The sequence below is a fragment of the Cyrtonyx montezumae genome, unplaced genomic scaffold, assembly GCF_038088225.1.
Source record: "Cyrtonyx montezumae isolate F1298 unplaced genomic scaffold, pur_monq_1.0 scaffold_8, whole genome shotgun sequence".
NCBI classification, from domain to species: domain Eukaryota; kingdom Metazoa; phylum Chordata; class Aves; order Galliformes; family Odontophoridae; genus Cyrtonyx; species Cyrtonyx montezumae.
Genome location: NW_027072089.1, coordinates 17,048,670 through 17,073,050, shown reverse-complemented (window position 1 = coordinate 17,073,050; position 24,381 = coordinate 17,048,670). Strand labels below are relative to the sequence as shown.

Sequence of the window (24,381 nt, the reverse complement as noted above, 5' to 3'; positions counted from 1 at the left end):
CTACTTTCCACTAAACTAAGACACTTTTAAGTGGATCATTTTCTCTATACAGTTAAAAGCCAAGTGAATGCTGGTGCTCACACTGATAGCATAGTAACAGGCACAAACAATTGAGGGAAGATGGAAGCAGCTCATTCTTTAGGAGGGCCAGGTTTAAGTGATTGTTGAGTTTAAAGAGATGCATTTTCTGCATCAATACCACAGGCTAGAAAATAATCCTAAGGAGAGGTCATTGTTGCACATTCAGAGATCATATACAAAGTTCTTCTCAGTCTCATTCAGAAAAATTCTATTGTTTCTAGATGCTGAGGACATAATGGCAGCATGATGAAGGAATGTTGTTCTGTAAAGATGTTCAAGGTCAATCCAAGTTTAAAAATTTGTATAAATATTATGAAAAATATTTATATTTAGTTTAGTTTCATGATAAAAAGAACAAACGCTGCTCAGGTAATATGTCAGTAGAAGTAAATGTAGTAACAGAGATGCATATGTGGCTATAATATTAGTGGACAACACAGCTCAAAGTTTCAAGGCATCTAAGCTCCAGATTTCTAAGCTTACTCCTAGTGCAAAGACATAGGTATATTTTCTCTAGAAGAGAATAAAAAGAGCTAAAGGCTGAATGTGGCTTTTTCACGGCTGCCAGTAGAAAATGAACTGAAATGAAATGAAAACTAATTACAGTGTTTAGGGCAGGACAAAACTGGTAGGCAGGATAGTTTATATACCAAACATCTAGTGGCACTTGGACCACATAGTGTGTGACTCTGCAGTTCCTGATTTATTCATTAATTCTGGAACTGACAGATTATACATTCATTTCTACTGGCAAGTTTTTCAGAGGAGAGCAAGGGGTGAGAGAGAGGGAGAGCTAATTCTGCTGAAAAATTATTTCAGTAAAATGTTTTATTTGGGGGGGGTGAATGGAACATTGTTATCTCCTGAGTAGGAGCTGATTTTAGTAGTAGAAGGGTTGATTTGAGTGTACTGTTTACATCAAGTAACCCTCAGAAATCAGCACTCCAAAATGCTGACGTTAAACTCTGATTTAATTGAGCAGCTGCTACAAGTGAATAGGAGTTGAGATAGCTCAGCACTTTGTTCCCCTGTTCTGCCTGCACACAATAGACTTGGCTCAACAAGAGCATTTTTTATTAAACAATGCTTTCACATGCAGCTAGATGTAGCACATAACTGCATCATGCTCCGATTGGAATATAAGAACATTAATTTACCGTTCTGTGTTCGTAAAGTCTATGGCACAGGTAGTAAATATAGTAACCTCACTTCTGGCCTCACCATCTGTAGAACACACATCTTAAGGCAGATGTCAGTCGTGAAACTGAATGCTGGAGATACTTTTCTGTATATAAAAAATACTGGAATATGTTCCAATTAGCTTGAATTCTTTAAACCTTGAGAGTTCTAAGAAGTGTGTGCACGAAGAATGCAAGTATACAAATGAGCACCACAAACCAAATTGTGTTTTCAAAAAGAAAGAAGAATTTGTACATACAATAATTTCTGCTGCAAGATTGAAGCATCTCCATGAGTTGAAAGGTTGAGTGACGCTTTACAGTTCACCACCACTGACATGAGTGCAGGGAAGACCTGGCTGGACCACCACAGGGTGGTTTCCCACATGGCAGGAAAGTCTTGGGAATAAAACCGATCAAAGGCAAACCAGCAAAAGCACATAGTGTGGCATCTGGTCTTGCTTTTGCAAGTTGTAGTGGTGAAGCACCCTGACAGCTGTAGCTGTTAGAGGATTGTCCACAGAGATGCTGCATGCCTGGAGGCATCCAAGGCCAGGTTGGATAGGGCCCTGGGCAGCCCGACCCGCTGGGTGACACCATGCCACAGGGTTGGAACTGGGTGGGCTTTCCAACCCAAGCTATGCTGTGATTCTGTAAGCTAAGGGATCATTTTTGTCCTCCTTAGAGAAACGGAACAGGGACGTGAAAGCTTAAAGTTAGCAGAAAGCTTCCCAGCACATCACTGCACAGCGAAGAGGTTGCACAGAATGTAACTAAGCCTCCTGAACTGCACATTCAGTTCGTGCAGCTATCTTGCAACTAAAAGAAAGCAGTGTCCCGTGTGTTCTGTTTACAAAACACAGCAGTGATACAGGCATCCATCTCTCCTTGCTGCTGCCAGCAGTCAGCTCTGGGACTGACGGGCGCTCCGGGAACCGGCCGGCACCCCGCTCCGGCGGCGCCGCGGTCCCTTTAAACGGAGGCGGGGCCGAGCCTCAAAGTTTCCCCAAGTTGTGGAGCGGGGCCGGCGGCCGTGCGGAGCTGCGTGCGCGGGGTGCCCCAGGAGCCCCTCCGCCATGGACTACCTCACCGCCTTCACCGGCAAGGGCGGCCGTCTGCTCCGCGGCACCGCCAGCCGCCTCTGGGGGGCCGTGCCCGGCGCCCTCCGGCAGGTCCGCTTCCAGGACAGCGCGAGCTGCGCGGTCCCGCAGCCCGCCGAGCCCGCGCCAGGTACCCACGGGGACGGGGCTGGGGAGGCCGGGCCCTTGGAGGGGCAGAGCGGAGCGCCCCGCCGTGCTGTATCACTGCTGCCCCCCGGCGGTGGGGCTGGAGCGGGGTGGAGCGGAGCGGAGCGGGGGTCCGGATCGGGAGCGGAGGAGGGAGGTGGCGGCCCCGGGGAGCGGCAGAGGAGGGCGGATGTGGCGGTGGCCGCGCTGCGCCGTTGACTTTCGCTCACGCCTCCCACGCCATGGCTGGTGCTGCTGCTGATTGGGGCGCGAGCGGCTGCAGGACGGCTGCTCTGGTTCTGCGCTCTCCCTCCTGCGCGGGGCGGTCTGGAGGACTTGCAGAAGTGCTTTAGAAGGATCAGAAGTACTGCGTCTGGTTTTTAGTGGCTCACCGAGACAGCAAGTAACTTCTGCGGTGTTATTCTTTGGTGTCGTCCCCCCCATTTCTTCGCTGTGTCCCTGTGCTGTCTGTAAGGGTGTTGCATCTAGATTGGCAGGATGTGCCCTTAGGAGCAGAGGTGTGGGTGGTGTGTGCATATGCAGCTGTGTGGGCAGCAAGTGCTCCAGGGAAGCAGTGCTATGGTCTGGACAGAAGAAACAACCTGTGACTTAACTAAAGCAGCGTGGCTGGGGACTGCTTGGGAGGAAAGCTGTATGAAGCTGAGTTGGTGGCAGTGTGCTCCAAAAGTCTGCAGGGTGGTTTACAATGGACAGTAATTATTTTTTATAACTTTTTTTTTCCCATGTCAAGTAGCTCTGTGCTAAGTGGGTGATCACATGCTTGTCATAGTCTGTAGATGGGATTGAAGTCAGATCTCTTCTGGGAAGTAATGTTGGAACTGTTAAGTACTTCCTTCAGCTATTTTGAATAAGTAAGGTATCGATTTTTTTTTTAATTATTTTTTATATTATTTGTTTCTAATGAGGAGAAACAAGATCTTACTGTCACAGTTGTGTGCAGTTGAGATGTAGCTGTTGCTTTCCTTGTCGTGTTATACATTCTGTATAGAAAGAATCATAGGCAACCAGCTAGGTTTACAATGCTATGCTTTCTTGCCTTATTTCTCTCCTCTGCTATCCAATCTGAAGACATAACAGGGTGAGAAAGAAACAGCAACGCATTTCAGCAATGAGATAACTTACCTTGAATAAGCCATCCACAAACTGTTGAGGGCTTGTTATTAAAGACTGATATTGTTATTTTGCTGATGCAGAATGACAGTAAAACTCTTCTGGTGTCTTGAGTCAGTTACAAGTCAGTTGTTGAGCTGTTGAGTAGTCTGCAGCATCTCTTGTAATAGATGACAACTTGGAGGGAGAAGCTCCTATGGCTGTTTATTTCCTCCTGCTCAGGGACAAAGGATTGATTTGGATTGCATTATACTGTCTTTTTTTTCCTTCTGTGGCTTTGAGCGTGAAGTGTATTTCCCCAAATACTCATATAGTGTAATATTTAACATTAGCATTAGTGAAAGGTGACTGCTGTTTTTGACTGTTACCATCCTTTGAGTTGTCCTAACCTAGGCAAAGTATGCTGTGCCAGGCAGTTAGGTCTTGGCTCTCTCTGCTGTCTTCTTCACAGGGTTTAGGTCACTCAGAAGTAGAAGCAGATTCTCATGAAATTCAGAACTTTTCATGTAGCTAGTGTTTTGCTGGGCCTTAGGAACTGCCTGTGCCTTATTACCAGTGTGCTGTGCTGAGCTGTGGAAGCTGTTACAGAGATTACAAGACTCAAAGTAGAGGTTAGATTTCAGCTCAAAGGTAGGTACCATGTCACTAACTTAGACCTCAGTGGTAAATTCTGTTTTAAATGTCCATGCAGTGTTCTGGATCCAGGTCTATTCCCACATTTTTTTTTGCCCCTTGTATCTTTCTGAACAGTCTCTGCTTATTTCCTTCACATGGTTCAGTTATGACTATTTGTTTTTTCTTAGAATAGTTCCTCCATATGTAGGCTTATTCATACTTTTATGTGAACTGGGCCAACCCTAAATTTCTGGAACAAATGAATCTTTGTTTTAATTCCTTTTTTTTTCATTTTAAAGTATTTCAATTTTGTTCATGTAATATTACTAAATCCGTATTTCATGTTTTCTTATTTGGCTATGGACACATGTAGAGCACTACAAGAGATCTACATTTGGAGGAGCAGTTCTGGTCAAATGCTGTGTTGTAATAGCTGTTGTGAGCTTGTATCCTCCTTCAGGTATGTGCTGAACAGATTCTGTCCCTTAGTAGAAGGGAGAAAGGTGAGGTTGGGAGGATGAATAGTGCCCTTGGAGGCTGTAAACCTGTTGGACCAGTTCGTGCTGCGTGTGTCAGCAACTGTGCCAGTGAAGTAACTTCACAAATGTATTCTGTCCTCTAATGAGTGAGTGTTGTAGAAGATGGGAAAAAAAAATGCACGGAGAAACAGAAATAATAGGTTACAATAGGTCCAACTTTAAGACCAATTCTACGAGATGGAGCATCCATAGCTTCTCTCATCATGCTTCAAGTAAAGAATTTCAATATCTAATCTTAACCTGCCTTCTTCTAGTGAAAGCCATTACCCCTTGTCCTGTCACTATTCTCTCTGATAAATAGAGTCCCTCTCCTGCTTTCTTATGGGCCCCCTTAGGTCACAGTGAAGTCTTCTCAGAGGCTTCTGCAGATTATACAACCCCAGCTCATGCAGCCTTTCTTCATAGGAGAAGTGTTCCAATCCTGTGAGCATCCTTGTGGCCTCCTCTGGATCTGCTCCAGCAGCTCTGTTTTGTCTGTTTTTTCATGGGACCCTCAGTGCTGAGTGCAGTACTCCAGAGAGGTCTTAAAAGGGTGGAGCAGAGGAGGAAAGCACCTCCCTGGCCCTGCTGGTCACCTGTATTTTAATGCAGCCCAGGATAATATTGGCCTTCTGGGCTGGAAGTATGTGTTGACATCAATGTTTAGTTTCTCAGCAACATTCCTTCAAATCTTTCCCTTCAGGGTCTCTCTCATTCTGTTTTCTGTCTGTGTGCTTGGGATTGCCCTAACCCAATTTCAGGACTTGGTGCTTGCCCTTGTGGAACTTTGTGACATTTCTGTAGGTTCACCTCTCAAGCCTGTCAAGGTCCATCTGAATGGCATCCTTTCCCTGCATTGTGTTGATGTCACCACACAGCTTAGTAGCTGTGTAGCTGTTGTCTTGTCTGTTGGTATGTGTCGTAGGTGCTCACATAGTAAAGATGTGTGCATTTTTATTTGCTTTAAGATGCAATTTCAGGCTTTAGGGAATGTGTGATTAAGGATTGTCTTCACTGCAGAATTATTAACTTGAACTTTCAGTTTGGTTTGAATTTAATTCATACAGAATTTACTGAAGTGAGCCAGCAGTATGTCTTATAACTTAATATGCCATTTGCTTAATCTGCTACAGAAGAGAACACGGCTGGCAGCATAAGAGATGTTATTTTGCTTCTATTTTGTGGCCCTGGTGTGACCATATATGCATTACTGTGTCCTTTTTGTGCAGCACAGTTCAAGAAGGCTGCTGAGAAACCCTGTAGAGAGTCCAGCTGAAGATTGACAGTGTATTTAAGAACATAAGGTATATGAGCTATGAAGGATCAAGAGAAGGCCTTTGGCCTTGTGCAGAGGGGGACCAAAGTGGTTCAGGGGCAATCAAGGGAGAATTAAAAGGGGTATGACTATTCTCAGTAGTAACAGATGATAAAATAAGGGGCAGCAGCTGCAAGTTCTGGCTTGGGAAGTTTAAGCTGGACAATGCAAGGAATTTCACTAGGAGGGTAGAACATGGTTGGTACAGATGACAGGCTGGTTTCCATCGTTTAAAGTTCTACTTGCTTGACTCAACCAAGCCCCAGCTGACCTGATTTGGTGTTGACAGCACTTCTGCTTTAAAAGTGGAGGCTGGAGTACTGAAGAAGTTTCTTTCAGGTAATAGTGGTCTATTACTCATAGCTCTGACTACCAGTATAAACTGCTGCTTTTGGAGCCCCTCCCAGATGTTCTACCCTCACTTATGTCTGTGGTTCATTTGTGGAGGGAGGAGATAAACCGTGCAAGCAGTATAGACTTCCTGCAATACATCTTAAAGTACAAAAGTCGAAGAAATGAGGGTCAGTCATTCAGAACTAGTTCAGAGTATCCTCCTGCTCAGTCTGACTGGGAAGTTGTTCTTGTTGCCTTCTTTGGAAGACCTAATGTTGTGATTTCTCCCCAGGCTCAAATGTTTGTTCACTTTTCAGCCAAGTGGCCTGTGGATTTATTTACACTTCTGTCATATCAGCCATTGATTGATAATAATGCACAGTGTATCCAGTAAGATGTGTGTCCTGTAACTGCTCTGTACTGCAATGGAGAAGCAGCAGTGCAGCAGAAATATAACAGGCAGACTTACTGGTATATATGTCAAGTCCTGCTTTAAGTTTTGGGATCAGGCAGTGATAAAATTAAATTCTGCCTTTTTGGTTTTCTTTTTTTTAAAGAGTTGGTTATGTTCTCTCTTTATGCCTGTTACATACTTAACTTCAAGGAACTTAACAGGTCTATGATAAAACACGATAGAGACTTCAAACCGAGGAGCAGCAGTTCTCCAGGCCTTCTCGTGCTTCCTCTGGATCTGTGTGCATATGTAAAATGTACCAGCACCCTTTAGTTAAGACATGAGTGCTTCTCACTCGCGTCTGAAAATACTTCAGTTGATAGAGGCATAAGAAGAAAATGTAATCTTGGAACATATCAGGCTGGTGACTCAGTCATCTTGTGATATGCTAATATATGCACAATCTTTTCAGACTTGTGCGCTGCTGGTTTATATCAGAAATTCTTGTGTTCCATGTGTATGTGATATTAAACGATCTTTTGTTTCACCTTGTGCTTTGTACTGCTGCATTTCACCTTATTTCTTTTCTCCAGGCTTTGTGGGTGCAGAATTCCTCACATTGCTGTGAACTGCCTCTTCTATTGATGTGCTATCAGCTTCCAAGTCTGTTCTCTAATGTGTAATTAAATTGCTTTAAAGACTGGTCCACTGGGAGCTCATTAGTATATCCCTATTCTGTTAATTTATGTTTCTCTTTTCCCATTAGCTAGTCTTTGGGATAGTTGACAATTTTTAATCCAGCCTTTACTATGCAATAGGGCTCTGATATGAGATGTCTTACTGAAGTGTAATTTATACGTTCCAGTCATTTGAGTTAGTTTATAATCCAGGTACAGCTCATTCTAGTAATGTATCCTTTGACTGTGTTGTGTTGTTGTTTTTTTTTAATCTGCCCTGCTGGAATTAATTGGAAAATGATAAAAATGCAGTTTCTGACATTAAAGCAGTTGTAATGCTGATGTTCTGTTGAAGTCAGACATGGAATGGTGGCCTTTGTAGCACAGGGTACTCTTTCCCACGTAGAGCACTGCTGTCCTTTTGAACTTCATAAGGTTTCTTTCAGCCTAGTGCTCCAGTCTGTCTACATCCTTCTGAGTGTCAGTCCTGCCCTTGAGTATGTTGGCTGTTCCTCTCAGTTTAAAACTATGTCATCTGTAAATCTAATGCAGGAAATGTGTACAGTAAGGTATTTACAGAAGCACTGATTAAAATTTCACATACATGGCAGATCTATTGGCATATTTACAGAGCAGTTTTAGAGCGTAAGTCTGCAGCATCGATAGGGTAAGCTACCTGATTCTGAGCTCTTGGTGGGGGTGTGTAGAAACACCCTTGGCTTAAATGTGAGAAGGCCAAGTGTAAAATGCACGTGTGCTATTGTGTTGATTTGGTGTACAGTGAAATAGGTTTAAAACACTGAAAGTGAAAGTGACTTGTCAAATGCTTGGAAGTGGTCTTTTTCCATCTTAGTAGAGTACTCGTCTTTTTTGACTAGCATGTTTTCATTATTACATACATTTGGTTGAAGATGGTCCTACAGTAGGTGGAACATGCAGCTGTGTGGTCTCTGATGTATGAGACGATATATGTAGACTTAAGCTTCCTTCACTGTTCCACTTACAAACATACCCTGTGGCATAATCTGAAAACTCTGAAGCATTTGTTTACCTGACTCTGAAACGTTCTTTCAGAAGAAAGTCAATGCGAGTTAAGTGGCAGAAGTGTTGTGTGCCAAGCTGGCTCTAGGTCTTCTGATGTTGGAGAAGTGCCCTGCTAACACAGGATGCCTTAAACCTGATTCTGTTGAATGTGTGTTGTTGTTGTTGTTTTTGGGTTTTTTTCATTCTCAAATTATGTAGTTAATTATTTTTTGCTGAAGTGCTGTACATCTGACTGGAGAGCAGGAGGAAGGCCCTGTATTATCAGGGGATCACCAGATGAATTGGTGTTGAGTTCATGTTGTAGGGAAGAGCTGTTACGAAATGCTTGAAGTGCTGATGCAGCATTAGTGAGGTTTTAGATGAAGTTAGTTTGAGGCTCTTCATTAAGGAAAAATGAAGAAAAAAATCATGAGAACCATGATAAGAATCAAGGGTTTTGAGAATGTGACTTCCTAGGAAAGACTGAATCACAATGTGAGAAGTAGCTGCTTAGCATAGGCAAGAGGACTGAGAAGGACATTGTTTATGGTGCTGCCGTGGTCAGGACTGCTGAAACTTCATCTAGCAAGCTTGTAAATTCTGTCATCTCGTAGCCTACTGTAGGGAGCTGGGGCTTAAAGGGAAAGAGATCCTAAGATAGTGGGAGAGTACTGAAAATAATAGTCCCTAGCCAACTGCAGGAGGAGTCAAAGGGATGATTGCTCTGCTGGGATGCCCCTTCTGGTAGGAATTCAGGTGCAAGGAGGGGAACATGTCTCCAAGTCTTATGGAGTATAAAGGTTTCCTATCTTAAACTTCTTTTTGGTTCTTTATAAATAGCTTTTAAAGATCTAAATGCTACTCAGTAGAGCAAATCTAATAAAAATACTCTCCATTCTTCATCTGTTACATCAATTAGAAAATTATTTCACATGGTGCTACATAACAGCTTATTAGAGAATCTTCTGAAGGAAGATTACTTATCTTACTTCCTTATGTGATTCATTTCTTAATCTTTACCCCATATGTTCCATGTCTGTTTTTTGGTGTATTTTTTTCTGAGATCCTGCAGAAGATTGTCCTTGATGAGTATTTAACAAGTCTGCTGCCTGTGCCTCTTTTTAAACTCATGCAAATCAAATGTATAATGTACAGTTCTTGTTTGTGATAATAAGAGTCTTTATTAGGATCAAGAAAATGGAATAAGCACAGCTACTAATTGCAAATAATTTCAATTAATTGATGATTTGTTCAGCTTGCTTTTTCAAAGGATGCTTAATTAGCTTAATTTTTTTTTCACCTAGAAAAAGTGATCTTTAACTTCTGTTAACTGTTATGAACTATTCTGTTGACTATTGTAAAGTCAAAGTTCCCTTATCTGAAGCTCTCTGTTCTTCAGACATACTCTTTCTAAAACTCTTTTTCCTTCTCTGCATCAGTGAACGCAGAGGAATAACAAGAGTCCTGCTCTCTAGTTCTGGTGATGATGGTGTTCACAGTTCTCTTGCTCTGCTGATCTCGTCTTCTGTTTCTGTATTCTTGCATCCAGCATTCTTACTGCATGTTGGTTTGGAGTCATTTTGAACGCTGTCCTCTCTCTGTATCTTCCTAGTGCTAGTCATGCAGGTCCTATGCAGTACAAATACTTTCTTACATGTGGATCTGACACCTGCTCTTCCACTTCAGGACTTCAAGGTGTGCTAGTGACACAGTCCTCCTGAATAGCAGTTTAAAAATAAAGCTTCAACTCAGATGTTACAAAATGTCTCATTTTCATAGAATTATACAATTGTAGGATTTGGAATGGACCTCTGGAGATGGAGACCAACCCCCTGCTACAGCAGTTTCCTGCAGCAGGTCACATGAAGGTGTCCAGGCAGGCTTTGAGTATCTTCAGAGAAGGAAACCTCACCTGAGCAGCCTGTGCTCAGTGCTCAGCCACAGTGACGTTCTTCCTTGTGTTAGTGTGGAACTTCCTGTGTTACAGTTCCTGCCTTTTGCTCTCTTCTTCCTTATCACCAAAAGGAATCCACCCCCATCAACTTGACTCCTGCTCTTTAGATGCTTACAAACGGTCATGAGAAAACAGTCATTGAGTTTTGTTTGTATGAAACACTATGGCTCCAGATGTGATAACATTTAAGAAGTGCACTTGCTGAGCACACTGACTCCTGAGGGAGGTCCTTCATGACATGGTGTCATCAGTGGTATCACTTCTTTCTTGCACCTGAGCTCCAGAACCATCAGCCTCTTGTAGCCCGGCAGGCTCACTGCTGGCAGACTGTGCAGCTTACTATGTTGTGCTCATGTGAAACAGTGTGTTCATCAGGAAACTAAATGAAAGGATAAGACTGATTCTCATTGGTGCTGGAGTCTTCTCAGAGCACTGCACCTTGCACTGGCAGTTGTTTCACCTTTTCTTTGCCTCCTAGAGCACCAGCAATACAAGGATGGCTGAAACCATGATTTGACTTTGAAAAATAAATAGCCTTCTCACTCAGCATGAGAGTGTTGGAGGCTTTACAGTACGCCGTCAGGGATGTACAATGCTTATCTCTGCTACACTGGCTCATTTACATAGTTGAAACAGCACCTAATTTAGTTCATGACACTTTTGGTGAATGCACAGATTCTCAGTGAACAGATAGGTAGCTTGAGTGTTTGATGTGGATTTGAAGTCTAAATAGTGGTGTCCTGCAGGCAGTTGGCACACCTATAGCTTGGTGCTGCCTTCATTCGTTTCTTCTTGCTCCAGGGGAGTTAGGTCAAAGCCAGAAGTGAAACATCCTGTATCCATATAGAGAGCAGGAAATATGGTACAGGATTTATATAGTTCTAGCCAATGGTTTCAGGTAGAGTGAAGATGCTTCTTCAAATAAATACCTACTCAATGCAGATTTTCATTTATTATGTATGGGATCTGAATTAATTCATTTTGTCTTTCACTGCATCTTTTCACTTTTGTGTAAGAGTGTTTGAGCTGGAGTGCTTTGGACTGAAAATGATTAGGCTGCTGGTGAAGTTTTAATAAGGTTGAAAAACTTGGAGCAGCTACAAGTCTAGTGGTTGTTGGCAGTTTTCCACAGCATGCCAAGGGTGTGTCTGTTGTGCAAGGTCAGGTAGGAACTCCCTCTTATTTTACTATGTTGATCCACAACCTCGGGGTCAGTGTTGGTGATGTTACAGTAGAGGTTGAACCTTCCTAGGCCCTAGAGCAGTTAGAAGACAGTGAAAAACATTGTCTGTCTTACCTGGACTGTCCTACAATACCTACTGTGCAGTCTAGATTCAGAGACTTCTGGCTCCATCTGTTTGGGCTGATGAAAGATGGACTGTGTGGGAGAAATTTTCCTAAGCAGTGATGCTCACATAGCAGCTGTGAAACAGTGGGTCACCTCAGCTGGTGCAGATTTGAGTGCAGCATGCAGATTTTTGTTCATTGCTGGTGATAATGCATAGCTAATGGTGGTGACTGTGTTAAAACATACTGTTTTGTAGCTGAGAGTTTGCTTTGTCAGAGTGTTACTGTGCTGTTTGTATCTCATGAGCTTCAATGGGAATAAATAAGAGGTATTTCTTTTGAAGCAATCCATGTACACAAAAAAGTGGAATTAGTTTAATGGCAATTCCCTTGTAAAGTACTAACATAGTGTGCTGGAAGTGGCTCTTATTATGGTCCTCTGCAAGTTTCCTAGTGTTGTGGATGTAAGAAACTTGGTGAAATTTCAGATTGCTTTGACACTGCAGGATTTCCTATGCAATTTGTGCTGTATGTCTTTTCCTCTTGTATCCTGATAGCTTCAACTGCCTGTGTATAAATCTGGGGGAGTTGGGATAGGAGATGAAATTCCTACGAGCATTCTCCAGTCTCTTTACCAGTGTTGGTGTCAGGGCACTAATTAAAAACAGTGACCTGTAGGAAACACTGCAGATTTGTAGCAAGTTTAGGTATGATCTCAGCTTAAATAAACAAAAAGCATGCTTTCTGCTCTCAGTGGCTGTGTGATAAGGTATTGCGAAAGAGAGTATGTTTTGTAAGGCTTGTTTCTGTTTTTCAACGTTTTGAAATGTTTAACTGAAAATATTCCGTTATGGCAGTAAAAATGTGAATGTACGGAAACAGTACTGCAGTTAATATCAGTGCAGCATGGAAACATGACATCTCATTCATGAAGTATTTTGGGCTCCTACGTAGCAGATATTCTACTGTTGAAGATGGAAGCCATTTAGCAGAGATACAACTTAACCATCTCAAAAAAACATTTACTTATAGATGAGTATATTAAAACACACTTTTCTAAAGATTTAGTATTTAACAGTTCCTGTTGAATCATGTAAATACACCTTTATCTTGTCTTAATTATGATATCAAGTTGATTAGTCCAAAACTAGAATATACTGAAAGTACACATTTTTGATTGAGTCATGAAGTGGAGGTCGTCAAGATAAGGAGCAGCAATAAAAAGAGTAGTTCTTGTGTTATTTATTTAGATTTTTACTGTTTATTCATGTAGTTTGTTTACTAACATGTTTGCTTCAAACGGGATCATTCTGAACTTAAATACGAATACACCTTATTTTGCACAAAAGCTTTAAATACTCTGTCCTTATTAAACAGCCTACAGCTTAAAAAAGCTGATTAGTTCAGACACACTGGAACTCTAGACCACCTGCCCACTAGACAAAAGCAGACTGGGTGTAATAGAAAACCGATTAAGTGCAGTACTTCCAGAAGTGTAATGGGGTAAATTGCCTCTTTAGTATTTCTTCTTTAATAGTTTCCTGGATACTAGCAAGTACTCAGGCAGTTAATTGATTCCTAGTTATCAGTGGTTTATATTGGTCAAATGCTTAAAGCATTGCAAGGGAATGAAGTCGTTATCCTAGCAGCTGGCTCTCTGTCAGACAGAGTCACTGGGAGCAAGCTTTGTAACCAGTGAATTAGATGTCTGCCCACGGGGCTGTAGTCAGCAGCCTGTGACAGTGCTGAGAGAGGAAAATGAATTTAACACGCACATTGCCTCAATTTCTTTCAGACACTGGCCAGAAGAAGACCGCAGACAAGAAAGATGGGCGACGAATGTCTTTTCAAAAGCCTAAAGGGACGATTGAATATTCTGTAAGTTGCTGCTTGATTATTAGAATGTCATTGCAAACCTAGTGCAGATTTAGTTTCTTTAGAAAATACAGGCAAAATGGTGACATGCATTGCCTTTAATCTTAGGATCTATATATCTGATGGCTTATTTTTTAACAACAATTAAAACAGCAGCTAGATAGCTAGTAGTACTTGAGTAATGCTTTTTTAAATCTTCCTTCTTCATAAGTTTCCTGCTTTTTCCAAAGAAAAACAAATAAACTTCCAACATCATACTAATCAACGTGTTGAATGGCTCAGCTTTACATAACCAGTTAGAAACAGTAAGTAATGTTAGTTAAAATCATATGCACTTTGCCTGCTCTCAGCACTGCTAATAAACAAACTGTGAGAATCAGGAGGGGAAAAAAACAGAATGAAGGATAAATTTTTTAAGGTAGGGAAAGGTTGGCTATATTTTGATACTGACCTTACAGCTGCCTTGTAATAATTCTCACAGATCCGTACCTTTTGCAGTACAGATCTCGTCCTCCAGCAGTATCTGAAAATGGAGCCTTTCTCTGCCTGTTCTGTTCTTGAAATGACCCTCAATCTGTACTGCAGTCAGCTTTTCACGTTTGTGGTTACTAAGGGAAACTGAAGTCAGAATTATGTCTTGTGTTATACATTGGAAATCTATAAATAATTTTTGAAGAGTTAACATTAAAACAGGGGAAGCCTATCATGGTTATTTTTGAATGCTTTTGAATCTGGTCAGGATAAAATAAAAATGAGATCTTATGAATACCATTATTTGATTTCTTGCTATTCTTATTCCAAGAATAAGAGATAAGGAAGACTGAACTCTTAATGCTGCAGTAAATTAAACTGATATGGCTTAATGACTATGAAGTCTGTGATAGTAATTTAGAGAGAGACAGAGGATGTGTGTATTAAGAGGATGTGTGTATTAAAGCAAGATGCATTTCGTTAGCTTGATTCCTATTGGGAACTTAAGAAAGCCCTTAGTGTGGGCTAGAATTGAAGTTGAAATTCAAAACAAACGTCAGCTGTTTGAATTCTTGCTACTGAAGAAAGGTAAATGTGACTTTTCTTGATTTTGTTCAACTCTCTAGGGAATGAACACTGTGCTTTTCTTCTGAAATACTGCATAAGCTCCTGAAGCATGATGTATGTGGTCTGAGTCATGGGAAGACTCTTGTTATCAATTAATGAAAGACACAAGTGTATAATAGAGCAGAGTCTTAAGACACAATTTTAAGCCAGAGTTCTTACCACTGAACTGTCATTCTAACTTGATCTTTTTGTAGTTATTTAGCGCTAAGTCTAGCTTCTAGAAACTCTTAACTTGTTTGTGTTAGTTAGAAACCACTTTGTCTGGATGCTGAGAACAAAACTACAGCTGCTCAAGGTAAAATTAGGAGTAGTTCTCATTCTTAGCTAAGGGAGTTTGGGTGGCAAGTGCTTTCGTGTTGATCATCAAACAGATGGAAATTTAGCTAGATTTCAAACTCAGATGAATATTTGGAATTGTTGTAATGACTTGATGAACATATTTATTTTGAAAGTAGAGAACCGATGTGTGCCTTTCTAGAGTGATTGTGGATTGGACACCTACAAACTGTATGCTTTGTTTTCTTCCTTGATGCATCTTTTCAAAGCTAGGGCTATGTTCTTGTCTGACTTTTCTAGGCTTACTGCTGTCATTGTTTTTTTCAATTTTGAGCTATTTAGATAGTGTGCATCACAATGATGATATGTTAATTCATCTATCGTACTGTCTGCCTCTTTAAAATTAATTTGGTGCTGTGCTTGCAATGTTCAAAAAGTTTTTCCTTAAATTACATGTCACAGAAATTAGCCTTTTAAAAGTTAGTAGATAAAATCATAATGTGGTATTGACTGGTGCTGTGTCCAAGCATTTGGCAAAGTTGTTTTTTTTCCCCCCTTGTTCTCTCCCCTCTTCCTGGTCTTCCTATCTCTAATTTTGTTGCTTCTTTCTAGTTATTTTAAGCTGTTGTTTCAGATTTTTTTCTAGTTCGTGGAAAACTAGTCCTGAAATACAGCAGACAGAAAACATCTTTTTCTGGCAGTAGTTTGATACATATATATCAAATGTATAATTTTTAATGGAAGAATGAGTGAACTCCAATTGTAGAGGTGCAGTAACAGTTCAGCTCATTAAAATATGAGTAGAAAAATTGATTTTTAATAGAATGGCTTGAGTTGGAAACAACCTTAAAGATAATCTAGTACTTCTAACACCCCTGCTGTCAGCAGGGTTGCCACCCTCTGGAACAGGTTGGCCAGGGCCCCATTGAACCTGGTCCACATCCCGGGGTGAGGCATCCGCAGTTTTTCTGCACAGCCTATTCCAGTACCTCATCAACCTCTGAGTTTAAAAAAAAAAAAAAAAAAAAGCACAAAAACTTCCTCTTAATATCTGATCTGAATCTGCCATCTATTAGTTAAAACCATTTGTGTTTGTCCCAACGCTGTACAAAAAGCTGTTTTCCCCTCCTGTTTATAAGCTCTTGTTTTATAAGCTGAAAGGCCACAGTGAGGTCTCCCTGGAACCTGCTCTTCTCCAGGCTGAACAAGCCCAGGTCCCTCAGCCTTTCTTCTTAGGAGAAGTGCTTCAGCCCTCTGATCATCTTTGTAGCACTCCGCTCAGACTTCCTCCAACAGTTCCACATCTTTCTTGTGCTGAGGGCACCAAGCATAAATGCAGTACTCCAGATGGGGCCTCATGAGGACAGAGCAAATGGGGACAGTCACCTCCCTGTCCCTGCTGGACACCCTTCTTTTGACGCAACCCAGGATACAGTTGCCTTCTGCAGATGCACACTGTTGACTTATTAGACATGAGCTTTCATCCACTGGGACCTCCAAGTGCTTCTTAGCAGAGCTGCTGTCCATGAGTTCTTCCAATCTGTAGGTCTATCTGGGATTACCCCAACCCTAGTGTAACCCTTGCACTTGGCCTTGTTGAATCTCTTTAGATTAATGTGGGCTGTCTTTGCAAGCTTGCCTGTATCCCTTTGGACAGCATGCTTTAAACAAAGTTTTAAAGTAATTTACCAACTTTTAATCTGACAAAAATGAAAGAAGGTATTTGTCTACTAATACGTGGCAAATGTGAGTACAAGTAATGCTCTGTATATGAACAAAGGGCTAATGAGGGTTACCTAAGCTTAAATGGGATGAGAGGATTTGAAGAGTGTTTGATCTGGGATAGTATTAGAAAAGTAAAACAGACTATTTAGATCTTAAGTATTGTCCTATCTAGTAATATGTGTGAAATCACAGCGTCACAGAATTGTAGAGGTTGGAAGGGACCTCTAGAGATCATCTAGTCTAACCCCCAAAATCTGCTTTTCTAGCTTAGAATTTCATGCTTATTTTTATATATTATGTAAATGACTACAGAAGGTAGAAGAAGCTAAGGATAGGGACTTGTCCGTATAGTTATACAACAGAGTTGACTAGAAGCTCTTGCTACTGACTGTAGGAAAGCTACTTGCATGTTAAAAAGCATTCTTATACCAGAGGTTAAAACAGAGTTTGTGTTCAGTTTAATACAGTCCTGAAAAATGATTCTTGTTTTGCTTCTTCACTAATCAATGTCTTTATACTTAAGGATTGGGTTTACTTTTCTAATGTAGACTTACATGTTGGTCTGTTAGGCACCAGCTTGACTATTCAATTCAAATTGTTTCCCGGAAATAATGCTTTCACATTTCACTTGTGATTGTCTGTGTCTTACTTGTATTTTCAAAGCTTGCCATTCTGTTAGAATCATGGAGCATTTTAGCTAATGTTCATCTTCCCTCTCCTCCCTTTGGAGGGGGAACTTTTCTATGAAGATATAACATAGGGCTTTAATATTCAAATATTTCCATAAACTTTCTAAATATGCAGCTGTTTAAACACTACTTGAATATGTAACACAGAAAAACGTTTTACCTGTGAGAGAAGTTAGTTTCTTCTATTTTGTCCAGTGTTGATTCAAGCTGGGGAAAGCCTGAGGGGTGGCTGTGTTGTGTGGTGGGGAGTTTTTTCTTCACCTGTTAGTTCTTAAGCTACAGATCTCAACAAAGTCTTTCAGCTTTTGGAAGTTCAGATTCTATGTCTTCTTTAAATATTGGAAGTCTTAAGAATTGTGGAAATAGAAGTCTGTATTACATGAACATGTCATTTGTTGAGTAGTTCAGAGACTAGCAGTGGTAAGTTTAGTGTGAAGACTCCTCTATGCAAGTATTACTGCTGGGAAAGGGAACTTTTTTGCCATTGTTACATTATGATGTTTAAGATAAACACCTTCAGTTGCTTAGAGATATCAGCAGATGGTCTTGACTTCTGAAAGCTAAGAAGAATAAATGTAGCCTTAAATGCATAAGTGTTATGCTTTGTAGTTGAATACTTTAGACTTAGTAATGTTTAGTTATTGTAAAGTATCAAAACTTTCATCATTAAGTGGTACCTGCAGAGTGTCTACCTGATAAATAGCAGTTTTTTTCTTCATCATCTTTGTGAATGTCAGCTTCTGAATTCAGCAATTTTTTTTAATATAGTTTAGCAGTGTTTCAGCAAGCCTCCTGTGCTACATAGACCTGATGGAAACGCTACTGTCCTTTGTGATTTGGCTGCCAGTTTTGTTGTAGTGTATGATGGAGTAAGTTGTAATTATCTGGTCTTTTTGATTGGGGTTTTTTTGGTTAGTTTTGTGTTGGTTTTTCTTTTGCTTTCTACTTTAGCACCAATTAAAAGGATGATATGAGAATGCTGTGATTTATGGACATCTGTGTGATTGCGCAGTACTGTGTGGTGCAGAAGTCATTCACACCTGAAATCAGTAGAGGTTTTTGCTGCTTTGTGTACATTAATGGCAGCATCCATTACAAAGAACTACCATTACACAGAAACAACTCTAAGAAAGCAAATTGCTGTTTCTTTTGCAGTACCTAGGTTTTAATGGCTTTAGACTTACAAATGCACCTTGTCAAAAAGATAACAAGCTGTGTACAGAAGAAAATCATTCAACTCCTGCTTTTAAATCTTGATGAGAGCTTGGAATACTAGTATATTCTAATAATAGTAATGCAAGTAGTAATGTATTTGTGTTTGGTACCCCAAACTACCTTCTGTTTCAGAGTTATAGTCTTTGAAGTACGTGGTGTTTGCAGTCTTTGTTACAGGCAACTTTGTTCTGTATTTAATGAATATTGTTCCTTTATCAGCTGTGCTTACTTGAAATTCCTGTAGTGTCAAGATGTGCTCAGTATCATGGAACCATAGAGTACTCTGAGTTGGAAGGGACCTACTAGGATCATGATGTACCTTTTTTAAAAGTTAATCAAGTATTTCACTTTCCTAAGTTTTTAAGTCAGTGTTGTGTTTAGTTTTAAGCTTTGGAATGTCAGAGTGTTTTGAGGAACATTATTTAATATTCTATATTCTACTTGGGTTTGGCAGCAGATATGAGGTGCATTTACCAGCTATTCTCACAATGTCAATAAGATGTATTAGTGTTAAATATTTAATCACTCATTCCTAACTACATGATGCATACTTACATTCTGGCATAATCTTTGCTGCTTCTGTGAAGAATGAATGTGTCTTGTTACCTTCTGCTGATAACAATAAGCATTATGTTATGCTCTGTAGAATGTTAATTCATCTGAAGCTGTCCAAGATAGACTGTGAATGGGAGCAGGCATGCCCGGGGCATACCTCCATGCTTATTTACATTACAGTATGGTTACAGAAGGAGAACATTTTAGTCTTTGGGTTCCAAGCACTGCATTTATCTGTGTGGCTGGGTATAAGGTGGGTCTACTCTCAGACCAAATGCTTTACGTGTGCGTGCTTTGTGACCCTTCATTCCTTCACCCCACCCCGTTCCCTTTTTGTTTTGTCTCTGCTAATGTGTTCAAGCAGAAGGGAAGTATTTTTGCCTTGAAGTTTGTCAGGAGTTTACAGGGCCCACGAAACATAGGACTTGTGTCTTTAAGGAAGAACATGAGGAGCAGAGAGGATGCATATCATAATGGATATACAATCAACTAGTGATATCCAACTGCTTTCTTTAAAGCAGGTGTGTAGAATGCAGTAGGAAGAAAATGTGTAGTGTTTTGGTTTTTTTCCCCCTTTTGCTCCTTATCCCTTGAAAATTATGCTTAAAAAAAAAAGAAGCACTTACAGAGATAATTCTTTTCTGTAACTGTCAAGTAAACTTAAGCTTCATTGAATAGAAGGAAAACTAAACCTGTGAAAAATTAATTTACTCGATATGATTGGTAAGTAGCAGAAGAGGTGTATATCATGCATGTGTAAGCTGAGGGACAAATGAGAAGACATTTAAGACTGTAGTTAGTGGGATTCTTTTCTGTAGCTCTGCTCAGTATTTAGTCCCACAAATATACCTTAGCTTAAAGTGCTTCATATTTTCTTAACTGATAAAATGTTTTTACCTTTTTTGCCCTTGGTGCTATGTTATAAAGCCCTGTATTATTGTGATAAGCTTCTAGTTGCATCCTTGCTTATCATGTGATTATCACTATCCTTAAATACTTCCTGTGTACTCTTTAATCGATTGATGGGGTTTAAAAATAAACTTCTTTGCTTTCTCATATTGGTTAATATTGGATATGTTTTGGGAGATGGAGAGAGGAAGCAAAGGCGAGATTAAGACTGTGGGGAAAAAAAATTATTTCTTGTCTCAGAAATCACTTAGACTGAACACATGCGTTTTCGAGTGCTTTAATACTAGTTGACCTGTTTTGCTCATCTTCCTGATCTCAGTGATCTTTACTTGAAAATCTGATTAACAGAACCTTATTTCAGTAGGAGGCTTGTGGAGAAGATGGAGAAAGATGAGAGGTTCTGTGAAATCAGACAATAGTGTGTATGTCCAGAGGTACCCAGCATTGAACTTATAGAGGAAGTTATGGTGCTGTATCTGAGCTACAGTCCAGTGTGTGGGACTGACAATTTTGATTTCCTGACATCTGAGTGAGGAGGCAGGTGTTAATATACAAGTTTAAATTAGGTTGATAACCAGGAGGTAGTTATGTTTTGGGGCAGTACAAGGTAGGTGGACTTAGAGTTGACAAAAATCTACATACTATTAAAAGTTATAAGCTAGTATTTGAACTAACTGCTTACAGACTTGATTTTGTTTTTCTTTTCTTTCCCTCAATTGATACAGGTGGAATCAAGAGATACTTTAAACAGTATTGCCTTGAAATTTGATACAACACCCAATGAACTGGTTCAATTAAATAAGCTTTTCTCCAGAGCAGTCGTTCCTGGACAGGTACTATTATACTATGTATGTTACTTACTCACCAAAGACTTTTTTCACCCAGATTTCTCATGTTCTATCAGAGCAAGTACTAAATTCCTGTTGTCTTAGTAAAAGACCAGTTTTTTTTTTCTGATCTGTGATTTCCTCCTCAAAAAACAAACCCACAGTGAAAATACTTCTCTCTCAAATAAAATCAATGAACTTTAATGATGTAATGACACTCGGACACAAGCTAAATTGCTGCTTTGTCAATATAGCAGGCTGTTTACAATGGCTTGCTCTGAAAATCAATTCATAGTACAGCTTGCAAACTGTATTTCTGACTGCATGCTACTGCTTGCATTTCTGCTTCAGTAAGTTGAATGTTTTCATTCCAATCTTAAAGCTGCTGTCCTTTTAGCAGGACTGTGTAACCTGTAAGACTGCTACTTATTTCTTCTAGGTCAGTATTGCTTGCTTACTTCTAATTTTTCTTTTTTTCCTTTTCCACCAGCCCTTTTCATTTACTTTAAAACTAGGGCTAGAAAGAAGTGATAGAGCAGCTGATGAGGCCATTTGGTATTAGCCTTTTATTTGAAACAGTCCTATGAGGACAGGCTGACAGAACTAGGGCTTTCCAACCTGGAGAAGAGGAGGCTCCTGGGGGACCTCATAGCAGCCTCACAGTACCTGAAGGGGGGCTACTGGAAAGCTGAGGAGGGACTTCTTATAATGGCACGTAGTGACAGAATGATGGGAAATGGTTTTAAACTGGAAGAGGATAAATTTAGAGTAGTTATTAGGAAGAAATTCTTTACTGTGAAGGTGTTGAGATGCTGGAACAGGATGCCCAGAAGGGGTTGAGAATGCCTCTCTCTAGAAACATTCAAGGTCAGGCTGGATGGGGCTTTGAGCAAGTTGTCTAGTGGGAAGTGTCCCTGCCTATAGCAGGGGGGTTGGAACTTGATGATCTTAAAGGTCCCTTCCAACCCAAACCATTTTATGCTTCAGTGTTTATTTCTGATTGCTTCAAAACCTAGTCTAAGTTTGAATGCTTACTGTGCCCCAAGCAGTCTCTTTAAGGGGTGAATAACTTTCTAGACTATTTCCTTTTCTACATTTGGTGCTAAGAGCATGTCTGTAAACACTTTTCCTAGCCTGCCTCTTGGTTATTCAAGTAAGCAAGAGGAGTAATCAGGCAGGACATCCTTATGTATACTGTGGAGTGTTTCTGACAAACTCTATAGTTGTAATGCTTTCTATTTGGACCTTTTCTCAGTTATGACTAAATATCTACTTGCTTCCTAAAATAGTATTTAAAAATGTTCAAAGTTAAAAAAAAATCAGGAAGTTTTGTTGCGTTCTTTATTCCCTCAACTCTGTTAAAATTAACTGGAGGAAAAATAGTTTATTTTGAGAAAGTGTGACATTTAGCTGAAGTAGTGGAAAATCTAAAGTAAACTTGAAAGCATAACTTCTAACTGCATTATATCTTCTTTATAGATTTTGTATGTTCCTGACCCAGACTACATATCTAGTGTGGACAGCTCCCCCTCTCTAAGCCCTATAAGTCCCCTATCACCTACATCTTCAGAAGCAGAGTTTGACAAAGCTACAGTAAATGTAGGTATACCCATTCTTGAAAGTAACTTTTCCCTTATGAGATGAATGTTATTAATGTTATGCTTTCTTCTTAAAGTATTTATTCATTCTGGGGAGAAAGTACTTTAACACCTGGAGTTGAAAGCAGAATAGTAGATGTGAGATTGTACTATCTTAAATGAGTTTTCTATGTGAAAACTGGCTTGCATTCAAGTCATTACTATATTTGCAGATTGATATCTTAAGCATTGATTCCTGTTGCATTTATGTGTGTTACCTTTGGGAGCTAGATAAGTATTTTTATCTGATTTTGAATAGTAGTGATATATTCTGTAGCAATGATACATTTTTATATTGACAAGAATATTTATGTAGTTAAGGGTTCTACCCATCACCCCTCCCTTAGTATAGAGGTTGTGAGGAGCTTTCCTTTGGCTTCGTTAAGGAAAAAGAAATAAAAAGTCTATTTCAGTGAAGGGCTGATTATTGAGAGTTGATTATAGGCAGCTTTCATTTAATAGCATTGTCTGTGTTTATAGACTTTTCTGTACTTAACTATAAAGCTTTGAAAGCTGCCCTATAATTAAGCTTAAATGCAGTTTCTTGTCTTTGAGCTCACTTTGTGAAAGTATTTCCAGGAACACTAGTTTGCTATTAAAAGAATATAATGGGAAGAACTCAAACCAGAAATATGCAGAGAAGATACAGTTCTGATACTGTAATATATGTAATTCTGACATATATTCTGAATATATGTATTCTGTTTCCTAACATGTCAATACTAATCTCTTCCCAGTTATTTTCTTTTATTTTGAATAGCCAAATATCTTGATAGTGTATAGTAAAGCTGTCAGATGCCTACTCCTGAAACCAAACTGGAGGTGTTATAGCTCAGTAAATAGACTAGATTAGTCTCTTTTCTTCTGTGTTAACTCTCAGAATGACTTAAAATGCTAGTATAGGCCTACCTATGCAGAATATATACCGAGAAGCTACTCAGAGGAAAAAATTAGTCACACTTACAGAAATAGGAGATCTTTCAACAATGTAGTAAATATATATCTTGTCAGGAGAAACACTTTAGCTTTGGTCTTGTGAATTATTTTGTGTAAGTTTGTTTGCAGTAGTAGATAAGGGGACTAAGTAGTGTATCAGTAATTTTTTTTCCAACTGTCATGCATATAATCAGCAAAAACAGATTAAAGCTTGAAATCATAGAAGAAACAAAATGGATTAAAAAACTTCTGAAGCTTTAATCTTCTTAGGCAGGATTATTTTGCCTGGTGTGGGCAATTGAGCATTAGCAACATCTTGAGTGTTCATTTTCACTTGATGTGCTATTCTGAGTTCTGCAGAACTCTTGTACATACCCTTACATATCACACAAGGATCCCTTTAAACACTTCAGGAAAATTTAAACAGAATATTTGTTTATGGACAACACTGTTTCTAATGCTTTTCAAAACCTGTGTAAGGGAAGTGAACGGTGTCTAGATGACTTTGGTCAAAACAAGTGAAGAATGGCAGAAATCACTTGCACTCTTCAGTGTGGAGTTTGTGTGTGGGGATTTTTATTCTTTTTGGCGATGTTGTTTTTTTTATCAGCAGTGTAAGTGGTGGTTGCCTTAAATTTGAAGGTAAGGCTGGAGAGTTTGGTTCTTTAATTGCACTTGTTTTCCATGCTTTTTCCCCTCTGCTGATTACTACCCTACTGAGAACAATGTTAGTATACATCATTTTATGCTCTGTAGCGCTGTCTGTCATTATTGACTGTCCTCAAAACTTGCAGGTTAACTTGAGAAGTGATGCTACTCTGCCTGTGTGACGTAATGAGATCTCTATTTATTATGATTGTGGATTACTAGGAATTGGATGAGATGACTGTATTTTCCTAAGCAGAGG

The 24,381-nt window shown here is 39.8% G+C and overlaps 1 protein-coding gene across 3 annotated transcripts in view; it reads left to right on the top strand.

Moving 5' to 3' along the window:
* The first annotated feature begins 2,285 nt into the window (after window positions 1-2,285).
* The window catches only part of OXR1 (oxidation resistance 1), a 60,935-nt gene continuing 38,839 nt past the window's right edge, over window positions 2,286-24,381 (top strand). For 2 of the 3 annotated variants that reach the window (XM_065752221.1, XM_065752219.1), the window contains exons 1-4: window positions 2,286-2,489; window positions 13,528-13,610; window positions 20,800-20,907; window positions 22,381-22,500. In XM_065752221.1, coding sequence (XP_065608293.1) covers window positions 2,336-2,489; window positions 13,528-13,610; window positions 20,800-20,907; window positions 22,381-22,500 — 465 coding nt within the window. In that variant the 5' untranslated portion in view covers window positions 2,286-2,335. Of the gene's footprint in view, window positions 2,490-9,187; window positions 9,236-13,527; window positions 13,611-20,799; window positions 20,908-22,380; window positions 22,501-24,381 lie in introns of those variants that run through there. The other variant, XM_065752220.1, reaches the window with a different exon arrangement.